The 11,873-nt window shown below is 40.4% G+C and overlaps 2 protein-coding genes across 4 annotated transcripts; both read right to left on the reverse strand.

Annotated features, from left to right (window-relative positions):
* Positions 1 to 1,385: 1,385 nt before the first annotated feature.
* On the reverse strand, positions 1,386 to 2,075 carry LOC139473154 (uncharacterized protein DDB_G0287625-like). Its single transcript, XM_071255670.1, has one exon. The coding sequence runs from the start codon at positions 2,073 to 2,075 to the stop codon at positions 1,386 to 1,388; it is 690 nt and encodes a 229-aa protein (XP_071111771.1).
* A 6,286-nt stretch (positions 2,076 to 8,361) lies between these two features.
* LOC139473216 (uncharacterized) lies at positions 8,362 to 9,927 on the reverse strand. Of its 3 annotated transcripts, none has more exons than XM_071255738.1 (3): positions 9,875 to 9,927; positions 9,620 to 9,674; positions 8,362 to 9,182 (listed from the first exon to the last, which is right to left on the reverse strand). In XM_071255738.1, exons 2-3 carry the CDS (start codon positions 9,663 to 9,665, stop codon positions 8,410 to 8,412), a joined length of 819 nt encoding a protein of 272 aa, XP_071111839.1. In that variant the 5' UTR covers positions 9,666 to 9,674; positions 9,875 to 9,927; the 3' UTR covers positions 8,362 to 8,409. The 3 variants fall into 3 exon arrangements, with proteins under 3 accessions (XP_071111839.1, XP_071111841.1, XP_071111840.1); XM_071255740.1 differs by lacking the exon at positions 9,875 to 9,927 and adding an exon at positions 9,814 to 9,834; XM_071255739.1 differs by lacking the exon at positions 9,875 to 9,927 and adding an exon at positions 9,781 to 9,831.
* Between the last annotated feature and the right edge of the window lie 1,946 nt (positions 9,928 to 11,873).

Raw genomic sequence — 11,873 nt, forward strand, 5'->3', positions numbered from 1 at the left:
TCGTACCCCGGTGGCGTGAATCGTTGCTCACAATATCGATCATTGGGTTGTATGGTCATGACTCGATTATTTACAGACCGCTGTCATATAGCTGAAATATTACTCAGTGCGGCGTTAAACAAGAAAACAAACTTTAACATTTACACCTTTTGAGGTAAACTTGCGCATGCTGTTTCCACAAAGATTATCAGCTGCGTCAAAGGACTCTTCATGAAACGTTGTCTGATCAGGGTTACAATTCTCAAACGTTGTTTGATCAGGGTTACAGTTTCCATACGTCGTGTGATCAGGGTTACAGTTCTCAAACGTGTTTGATCAGGGTTACTCTTCCCAAACGTTTTTTGATCAGGGTAACAGTTCCCAAACGTTGTTTGATCAAGGTTACAGTTCTCAACGTTGTTTGATCAGGGTTACAGTTCCCAAACGTTGTTTAATCATGGTTACAGTTCTCAAACGTTGTTTGATCAGGGTAAGACTTCACAAACGTTGTTTGATCAGGGTTACAGTTCCCAAACGTTGTTTGATCAGGGTTACAGTTCTCAAACGTTGTTTGATCAGGGTAAGACTTCACAAACGTTGTTTGATCAGGGTTACAGTTCCCAAACGTCGTTTGATCAGGGTTACAGTTCTCAAGCGTTGCTTGATCAGGGTTACAATTCTCAACGTTGTTTGATCAGGGTTACAGTTCCCAAACGTTGTTTGACAGGGTAGCAGTTCCCACACATTGTTTGATCAGAGTAAGAGGTCCCAAACGTTGTTTTTTTTAGGGTTACAGTTCTCAAACGTTGTTTGATTAGGGTTACGGTTCCCAAACAGCGCATGCTGTTTCCACAAAGATTATCAGCTGCGTCAAAGGACTCTTCATGAAACGTTGTCTGATCAGGGTTACAATTCTCAAACGTTGTTTGATCAGGGTTACAGTTTCCATACGTCGTGTGATCAGGGTTACAGTTCTCAAACGTGTTTGATCAGGGTTACTCTTCCCAAACGTTTTTTGATCAGGGTAACAGTTCCCAAACGTTGTTTGATCAAGGTTACAGTTCTCAACGTTGTTTGATCAGGGTTACAGTTCCCAAACGTTGTTTAATCATGGTTACAGTTCTCAAACGTTGTTTGATCAGGGTAAGACTTCACAAACGTTGTTTGATCAGGGTTACAGTTCCCAAACGTGGTTTGATCAGGGTTACAGTTCTCAAACGTTGTTTGATCAGGGTAAGACTTCACAAACGTTGTTTGATCAGGGTTACAGTTCCCAAACGTCGTTTGATCAGGGTTACAGTTCTCAAGCGTTGCTTGATCAGGGTTACAATTCTCAACGTTGTTTGATCAGGGTTACAGTTCCCAAACGTTGTTTGACAGGGTAGCAGTTCCCACACATTGTTTGATCAGAGTAAGAGGTCCCAAACGTTGTTTTTTTCAGGGTTACAGTTCTCAAACGTTGTTTGATTAGGGTTACAGTTCCCAAACGTTGTTTGATCGGGGTTACAGTTCCCACACATTGTTTGATCAGGGTTACAGTTCTCAAGCGTTGCTTGATCAGGGTTACAGTTCTCAAACGTTGTTTGATCAGGGTTACAGTTCCCAAACGTTGTTTGATCAGGGTTACAGTTCCCAAACGTTGTTTGATCAGGGTTACAGTTCCCACACATTGTTTGATCAGGGTTACAGTTCTCAAACGTTGTTTGATCAGGGTTACAGTTCTCAAACGTCGTTTGATCAGGGTTACAGTTCTCAAACGTTGTTTGATCAGGGTTACAGTTCTCAAACGTCGTTTGATCAGGGTTACAGTTTTCAAACGTTGTTTGATCAGGGTTACAGTTCCCACACATTGTTTGATCAGGGTAAGAGTTCCCAAACGTTGTTTGATCAAGGTTACAGTTTCCAAACGTTGTTTGATCAGGGTTACAGTTCTCAAACGTTGTTTGATCAGGGTTACAGTTCTCAAGCATTGCTTGATCAGGGTAACAGTTCTCAAACGTTGTTTGATCAGGGTTACAGTTCCCAAACGTTGTTTGATCAGGGTTACAGTTCTCAAACGTTGTTTGATCAGGGTTACAGTTCGCATTCAGGAGCATGCGTTTGTTCTGAGTTGGACAATCCCGAGAATGATGACATGAACAACGACCAATGCTACTCCGGATCCTGACCATCCGATCCATTTAGTCGCCTCTCACGACCAGTATTGGTTGTGGGAACCATTAGTAATCCCTTCGGAGATTGAGATTAAATAGAACACCTTCAAATTCATCCCCCTAATTACTATCTCATTTTCTGTCTGATAGAGGAAGAGTACATTCTGCCGTTGGTGATGAATATATGAAACTTGACATGGAGTTAGAAATTGCTGTGCTGCTGGATTTGAAGCCAGTCATTTCTTTCTAAAAGGTTTCTCCAACAAGGTCGAAAATGTTTATCGGCATTTTTTATTTTGACGAAGCCTCAAATACAATAAGGGAAGGTTCAAATGTGAAGTGTATTTTAGGTTATAATGCTACTCTCAGTACTGCTGGATATGGGGCCATTTTTTTCCAAATGGTTGCCAGCAAGGCCGAAAATCAAATTTTATCAACAGATCTTTGTCATTCAATCTCACATAAATCAAAACATATTTACTCCAGAATCCGATCTACAATGACCAGAGGTATGGAACTGAATAACGACAGGATGCAACATGTCGTCAACATATCGCTGGCAAGTCAAATGTTAATTCACTATAACCAAATCAGTTCGCCTGTCATGTGTGATACCGCCACACACCATGACACTAACGCCCTCATACCGATCATGGTCGACAACTGCAGTCCTGGCATACCGCTGGCCGCTGCGTCGCCAACAACGTTTTCTGCCAAATGTGAATCGGAGGTAAAACCTTGATCGTCTGTAAATACGTTGTAACGTCATTGGCGCACAGCCCGTCCCACGTGTTGCCGAACCCACCTTAATCTATGCCGCCTAGTGTCATACTTTCACAGGACGCCTTGCTTTCGGGCAAGCTTCACAGAGCCAGTGTTCACAAGTATATCTTGCAATTCGCATTCTCGTTATTGCACGGTGTTCTCTGTTGATAACAGGAGCAGATTTGAATCTATTGTATAGCACAATTAATGTAGTGAGATGATGTTGTCTAGATGTCGTTTGCTTTTGGGCCTGCCACGCCAAGGTCTCCTTTCAACCCCAGCTGTTTCATGGTACTTGTCCCATAGTCGGGGAAATTACAGTACTTGATTGGCCAAACGTTCGGGAAACTTGCGATATTGACGTCCCACCCCCTAGCCTCTATCGAACCCACAATGATTCATTTTGTTTGTTCATTGAGACACTGTGCGGCGGCATTTTTAAGCGTGTGCTCAGCTTAACTGCATATGTGATTAGTTCTCCTACAGGTGCAGACACTTCGGTTTCTGTTTGCACGTGTTGTTCCTGCGTGATGTGGGGACACGGGTGGCCCAGTCGTCTAAGGCGCCGCGATTCGCTGTGCAGAGTTGCGTCCCTTGGGCACGCCGGAAACCTATGGTTGTGGGTTCGAATCCCGGTTCGCCCCGATTATGTTTCTAGGTTTGTCAGCACCATACACGTGCTCGTGGGTTTCACCGAAGTGGTAAACGTCTGAGACCTGCATCACTTCGGGCTTTCCTCCCACATTAAGCTGACACACCGCGATATAACTGGAATGCTGTTAAAAGCGGCGTTAAACCCAACTCACTCACTCACTCACTCATGCGTGATGTGAAATGTCATTGTGATTAGATGTTACGTCCAGATGCATTCCAACGGTAGGTCTGTAACGTACACCTCAACGAAACCCAATTGCGTGGATCGATGCTCATGATATCCTTAAACAACCAACCAGCCAACCAGCCTCAACGATACCCAATTGTGTGGATCGACAATGCTCATGATATCCTTAAACAACCAGCCAGCCAACCAACCAACCTCAACAATACCCAACTGTGTGGATCAATGCTCATGATATCCTTAAACAACCAACCAGCCAACCAAACAACCTCAACGATACCCAATTGCGTTGATCAATGCTCATGTGATCCTTAAACAACCAACCAGCCAACCAACCAACCTCAACGATACCCAATTGCGTGGATCGATGCTCATGATTTCCTTAAACAACCAACCAACCAACCTCAATAATAGCTACATTCGAATCAGTAGTTCCCTATTTTGTGTAGGAATTATATTTGTATTCGTATCTAATATTTCAACGTTTAATACATTCAATTTGCGATACTTCAGATTAATGTGCAACATATTCGAGGATTTGTGCACAGAACTTTCAAATTGAAGAGACCTGAAGCATAGATTAAACTGTGATTTTGCCACCCCGAGAAGAAATTCTGATCTACATGCAGAAAAAAACAGATCAACAATAAGGGGGAGTACAAATATCCTGTACCACATCTATGTTAACTATCAGGATTCAACATATGTATTTTCCCAGATTTGATAAATGGTTATCAAAGAAAGAAAGAAACAATAGTCACGTTTTCGTGTCAAGGTGACAGTTGCGTCCAAGAGTTGAGCACGAAGTTGTGCATTTTTCAGAGCGATTTAACACTCTTTAAGATCAACATTTCTCCTCAGTGGTTCATTGCATGTACCTGGCAACACAAGAACATGCTATGAGTACGTGTTCTTTGCATTTGACACTCTCTTGGGACATTTGAGAATGAAATGTGCGAAGATTGTTGGCACAAAGAGTAGATGACCAGTGGTGCCTGCAGAGCTGCTGCTTCCAAATGGTTGTTCAAACTCATGCTTGTAAAATAGGTTGTTATTCATAAAAAAAAGTATCATGCATTCAACATATTTGTTCTGTATGATATATTATACTTACAGGCAAACGAAAGTTTACACACATATTTCAGGGTGGCTGAAATGAACTAAATAAGAAATGGTTCGTCTATGGCGATGCATTTGTAAAGTTTTGTTTGTTTGTTTGTTGTTTAACGCCACACTCAGCAATATTCCAGCTGTACGACGGCGGTCTGTCAATAAACGAGTCTGGATGAAACAAGTAAAGCTTTCAGGACGTTGCATTGTGTGTGTGTGGTGTGTGTGTGTGGGGGGGGGGGGTGGATGGATGGGGGTGGGGGGTGGATGGATGGGGGTGGGGGGGGGGGTTGGGGTGTAGAGGGGGAAGGAGGGTCATTTCCAAATCTGATGCATCAATGACTATGGGATGTCCCAATTTGTGTGTGTGTGGGTGGTCGGGTTTGTGTGTGGGTGGGTGTGCTTGTGTGGGTGTGTTTGTGTGTGGGGGTGGGGGTGGAGGGGGAAGGAGGGTCATTTCCAAATCTGATGCGTCAATGACTATGGGATGTCCCAATTTCTACATGTACCATATGTTCCCTTCTGTTTCAGGTGAAGGACAAACTTGCCTTTTTGCCTGTGTTATCGCCTTATCAGTTTAACTAAAGTGCATGAAAAGAACAAGAATAGGGTCATCCGATAGTGAGCATGTAGGTAGACTGGAAACTCTTTTCAATATAAGTGAGTGGGTATGATTTTACGCCGCTTGTAGCAATATTCCAGCAATATCATGGCGGGGGACACCAGAAATGGGCTTCACACATTGTACCCATGTACTCGAACCCGGGTCTTCAGCGTGACACGCGAACGCTTTTATCACTAGCCAACCCTACAACCCTCTTTTCAATATGATTCAACAAATAATATAAATACATTGTACATGCAAAACAAGTACCTCAGTAATCATTCGAAATATCTTCTTTGGCAGTCCATTGTACGATTGAGACTATATCATAATCATATTTTTATGTGTTATACTAAAATCTTTTTTACTTGTGACTTTTTTAACCTTATCTAAAAAAAGCAATTAAGTAGTCGGTTAGTAGTTCACCTATTTCTGGTCCAGACTCGATTATTTACAGACCGCCGTCATATAGCTTGAATATTGCTGAGTGCGGTGCTAAGCAACAAACAAACAAACAAACAAACAGTGGTCGTGTAGAAGGAGTCTTGTGTAGGCACATATGTGATAAAGGAAAGAAATCCTGTTCCACTTAGTCATTAAACACTTTTTCCAATTTTTTCCAAGGATTTATTAGATAAGCAGCCAACAATCTTTGTGTTGGGAACCGGAAAATTTCGAAGGAGGGCGTTTTTTAATGTATGATCAGGACGGGAAGAAACCTTTATTCGCCGACGAAACGTGTACAGGAACTTCATCTACTGATATGGTCGTAACTGAAGACAGACTAAATCAAGACCTTCTCTCTCTCCACCACTGGGCAAGCACATGGCAAGCACATGGCACATGGCACATGGCACATCTTATCCAACCAAGACAAAATACATGCTTTTTAGTCACAAACAGGTACAAAATTATCCAACAATCTGCTATGCTAACAGTGCCATTGAACATGTAGAAACCCACAAACATCTGGGGATCACCTTATCTCAAGATACGAAATGGACTGCAAATGTTTCAATTATTGCTAGGTCAACAGCGAAAATGGTTTCAGCTGTGCGTAAACTTAAATATAAATTAAACAGATATAATCTGTCACAATTCTATCTGACTTTTATAAGACCTATTCTGGAATACTCATCGGATGTATGAGACAATTTGTCTGCTTATAACGAAAATAAACTTGAATTAATACAACTTGACGCTGCCAGAATTGTGACAGGTTTGACCAAATTTGCCTCGTGAGAAAGTTTATATTTCGAAACCGGCTGGCTACCACTGAAAGAGAGACGAAAAATTTAAAAAACTTACGACAGTGCACAAAATAAAAATAAATGAATATATATCCCTCATATCTAAATGATTTGATACCCCACAATAGATCAGCTGCTTCAAATTATAACCTACGTAACAAACAGAACATGTCTGTACCTTTTGCAAGAACAAGTACATTTCAGAAATCATTTATAATAGACTCTTTAAAACAGTGGAATTCACGAAATGAAAATATTAAAAATAGTATCTCTGAAGCTGAATTAAAAACAAACATTTATCCGAATGTTATTAAATCTCCATATTATTTCAGTTATGGAAAGCGTCAAATTAATATTATCGACAAAAGACTTAGACATAGATGTAACAATCTAAATGATGATTTATTTAGGGTTAATTTGTCAGACACTATTTCTTGCCCTTGCGGTTCCCCATGCGAAAATGCTTTTCACTATTTTCTTGAATGTAAAAAAATATTCTTTGATAAGACAATCTTTGTGTATCAACATTAGGAATATAGGGACTCAACCAAATTTAGAAACAATTCTTAGTGGTAACAAAAATCTATCCGAAGAACAAAATAACTTAATTTTTAAATATGTCCATCAATTTATTGTAGAAACAAACAGATTTTGAAACAGATTTTAAATTGTATCTTAATATAACAAGAATTATATTTCACGAGCCACTTTCAAATTATCTTGATTTTACATGTGACTTGCACATATAATACATGGTTGTTTCAACACAAAAAGTCGTAGTCTTATTTATACATTTTTTGTGTGTTTTGTTTTTTTTCTATTAGTTTGGCTATTCGTTATAACTTTGATTTTGATGTAAAACAAAAGCATTTCATGTAATTATCACAGCTTAGTTACCTTCTATATTTCCCGCCCTCCACATACATTTAAAATGTCTATTAGTATATTAACTACTGTGTTATTTTATAAATATATCATGTACCATTGTACACAAAAAATGAAAATTCATCATATGTATATATGTATATGTATGTGTGAGTGTATGTAGGTATATGTGTTTGTTTGTAATACTGTCTGTATATATGAATATGTGTTTGTTATTATATTTTCTCAGGGCGGTCGGGTAGGCTAGTGGTTAAAGCTTTGGCTCGTCACGCCGAAGACCCGGGTTCGATTCCTGACATGGGTACAATGTGTGAAGCCCATTTCTGGTGTCCCCCGCCGTCATATTGCTGGAATACTGCTAAAAGCGGCGTAAAACCAAACTCACTCACTATATTTTCTCATTACTTGTAATTCCTATGCACTGTACATTTATTCCGCACTATCATTATTCATATACCACTATGCAAAAAATAAATAAATGACATGTATATAGGAGAAGGCATCGTAAGTGTGTCACTTGTTCCTAATCCAGTTGATTTTCCGCAATAAAATATGTTGAAATCAAACATTTCCCTCCCTGGGGATGTCAGAAATGTTCCGCATTCACACGGTTGCCGTATGATGCGACTTAATGGGGTCGACTCTCGATGACATGGCTGATTACAAGCCATCATACCCCGATGACAAGCGACGTTGCTCAAAATACAAATCACTTGGTTATTCATGAGTGTGTCGTTTTACAAAAAAGCATATAAAAATATATATTAAAAATAAATATTTTCTATTTCAAATTATCTTTATTCCGAAACGATGTCAGCTCGCACATTATCCTATAATGGTAGGGTGACCAGAGTCAGTGGACAGAACAAAGTTCTTGAAGTAGGAGTAGCAGTCATGAGTTGGAGCCCAAGTGCTGTCATGACCACCAAAGAAAGTTGAGAAGAAAATGCCATCCAAGTCAACGCTAGCTTTGGCCCGAATGTTGAGTTGGTCGATTGTGAAAACCAGTTTACCATTATACCACACCTTGATAGACCCATCTGTCTTCCCAGGGGTGTTGAGGTGGACTGACTGAGCAATGTTCTGCCAAACGCCTCGCTGGAACCTCCATTTACCACGTCCAAGAGAGTACCCTTTTATGGAGTTGCAGACCGCGTGGTCACAGAAACCGTGGACCTGATGAGTGTGATCTTGAATGTAGCCATACACCTCTCCATCCCCGTCCTTCCTCCACATGAACCTGGTCGAGAAGCAGTTGTCCGAGTGCCTTCCACCAGAGCAGTTGGTCCATCCGCCAAACAGCCCCGGTAATTTTCCTCCGCGTCTGAAGTCAAAGTTCTTGTCAAAGAAGACATCATAACTGAAGGTCATGACGCTATGGTCTTCGGTCGGCGTTGCAAAGAACTGGACACCTTCATTAGGACCATGGCTACTGTAGCGGCCCTTCTGGTACCAGACTCGCAAGACGTGGTTGCTTCCACCGGCAGGGTCCGTGACGACAGATCCAGATCCATGGTCGTAGTCGTTGGAGGTCAGCGCATGCATACCATTGCGGTAGTTCTTTGGGTCGAATTCCTTATGTGTCCACAATACCCTTCCTGGAATTGGAAACAAAAAGAGTTTGTCATAATCGGCTAATATCGAAAACCTTTTTTCATTGTCTTAATATTTCTGAACAAGACAACAACAAGAAACAGCTTTACATGCGAAAGCAATGATCTTTCATTCTTATGAATATGACGTAAATGGCATCTACAATTGCCACGTGGTGATTCCGGGTAAGCATATGTTCTTGGCAACCTAAGCGTGGATCGTATGCTCCAGAATCCGTTATAATATCGCTGAGTATAGTTAAACAACAATAAAAACATTTTGGAGCGTTTACAAAATGTAACATAGGCCTAAGACTTAGACAAGTGGATATGTTTAACTATATAGAAACATCAAACACAAATGCAAAACATCAGAATTTAGTAATGCTTTACTTTTAAAGCTGTATTCCTTGATATATGGGGACCTGGTTAGTATAACGTACCTTCGACAGATAGACAAGTAGCTAGTAGCACAAGCAATACCTCCATGGCTCCTGGCTAAAAAGAAGAAAACAAATAAGGTAAATAAATAAAATCTATCCTGGTCATGCTCTATTCAATATCAAACGGTAGAAGAATGAAATAATGATCTGTATGTTTGTACTTTCGGTTGCAAAATATGCACATTAAGATTTACAATTTGCCACACATGGAAATGGATTGAGCGTCTAAACTAGCAGTTGGGATTGACCTCTTACCTGTTTGGATGTCTGCCACCGATTAAAAACTATATATATTGTTCTACATTTTTATCTTATCCTGAGGTTGAACCTAAGGCAGACTAGTATCTGGACAGTATGTAATAATATCTAAAGGTATTGTGGCATCAGTTTGGTATGCAAGGTTTCATGCATTGATAACAGACTCGGTTGTGATATCGCGCTCGTGATAGTGCCTTATGTATTGCGAAACAGCTACCTTTTACATAAAATTTAATGTCTTTCGACAGGATGGTCCCTCGCTAGATCTCACGCAGTTGGGAAGGTATACATGGCGACATGTTTCCTTGCTGTAAACAACTGTATCGTGACTTTGATGACCTTCACACAGGGTTGTTGGTTTGTTGTTTAACGCCGCAATATTCGAGCTATATGACGGCGGTCTGTAAATAATCGAGTCTGGACCAGACAATCCAGTGACTGATATCATGAGCATCGATCAACCTAATTGGGATCGATGACATGCATCAACCAAGTCAGCGAGCCTGACCACCCAATCCCGTTAGTCGCCTTTTACAACAAGCAAAGTCACCTTTTACGGAAAGCATGGGTTGTTGAAGACCTATTCTACCCCGGATCTTCACACAGGGCTGCAGGTTGGACAGCAAACATGTTCCGAGAATAGGTGTTATCACTATGCACCAGTGTCTTCATCAATCACCAATGTAGACTCTTCTGTTATAGTTACCTTTGGTGTATACTGAATGAAGACCACCAAGTCAGGATTGTGAATTAGAGTGAGAAGAATACAAACCAAAACACATCATTCTATTTATTTTTACCAGGAATGTTGCTGTGATGCTATTAATAAAACATTGATATTTACAAAAAATGAAGATTTGCAATTTGTTGTAGATTTATTTTTAAAGACTTTATTTTGAGCAGAGGGTTATGAATGTGTGAGTGAATTGGGTTTCACACCACTGTGAGTGATATTTCTGTTGGTGTGTCAGATTAATGTTGTAGGATTAGACCAAACTGTTGCAGTTTTTAAAAGTTCATCATTTGTCAAACCCGGGACCTGATCGGGTGACAAACCTAGATGGATCCTGGGGTGACTCCTTGTTATTATCTTGATTGCTACCATTGCATGTCCCATTTTATATTTTACGTTGTCGCTAAAACACTCCTCCTCGGTTTTGCCTTTCCCTCTCTTGAGGTTTTGCATTTTCAACAAGAAGCGAGGATGAGTGTTATAACTAACATATGAGCTGTCTCAAAGCATGAAATACTAGAATGAATAAGAAAACATTGAAAAACCTTATATTGCAACAATACATCAGTAGTGGTATGAAAAGAAACCGATGACAGCGGGCGAGAGAATGTGCAGCATGCAAGCACCTGTAGTCATGAAATGTAAGATTGAACATCATTTCCTCACCCGTCCCAGTGGCTCAATTGGAAAACATTAGGTAACAATACTAAATGTGATAAGTGAGGATGCAGGGTCAATTCACGTGATCCTCCTAGCAGGTCTTACGATTCAAATGTAAAATTTCCAAGCAGGTCTTACAATTAAAATGTAAATTCTCCAAACAGGTCGTACAATTCAAATGTAAAACCTCAATGCAGGTCTATGCAATTCAAATGTAAAACCCCCAAGTAATACCTCTCACAAGGTTACTATGAGACAGCAAGATACGTATAATACTACAGGCAAAAGTGGCTGTAGGTTTACAAATGTGCCGAACAGGTCTTGAATTGGAAGAAGCAGGATGTTACACGAAATATATAATGACAGTAACTGATGATATATTTGAGAGTATTTGTTGCATTGCGGGGTTTTGCAAAGCTTCTAACCGTCATATGCACATTTACACCTCTCCATCACAATCCAACATTATATGAGTATGCGAAGTCTCCAGTTAAAAGCATAAATAGGGTGAGGCCCCGAAAGTCCGCATTATCAGTGCTTCAAGGAAGGTCATTCTATCTCACTACACCGAAGGGCAGAGTGTCCCACATTCGATTGTATCAC

This window comes from Haliotis cracherodii, unplaced genomic scaffold, assembly GCF_022045235.1.
Source record: "Haliotis cracherodii isolate W230 unplaced genomic scaffold, xgHalCrac1.p SCAF_27, whole genome shotgun sequence".
Taxonomy (NCBI): domain Eukaryota; kingdom Metazoa; phylum Mollusca; class Gastropoda; order Lepetellida; family Haliotidae; genus Haliotis; species Haliotis cracherodii.

What these genes read in the sequence shown, in the direction of transcription:
- LOC139473154 (XM_071255670.1), bottom strand. Translation starts at nt 2,075, where the DNA reads ATGCTCCTGAATGCGAACTGTAACCCTGATCAAACAACGTTTGAGAAC.
- LOC139473216 (XM_071255738.1), bottom strand. Translation starts at nt 9,665, where the DNA reads ATGGAGGTATTGCTTGTGCTACTAGCTACTTGTCTATCTGTCGAAG. An exon ending in TACTTGTCTATCTGTCGAAG is followed by an intron (nt 9,183 to 9,619) that starts GTACGTTATACT and finishes TTCCAATTCCAG; the next exon opens with GAAGGGTATTGTGGACACAT.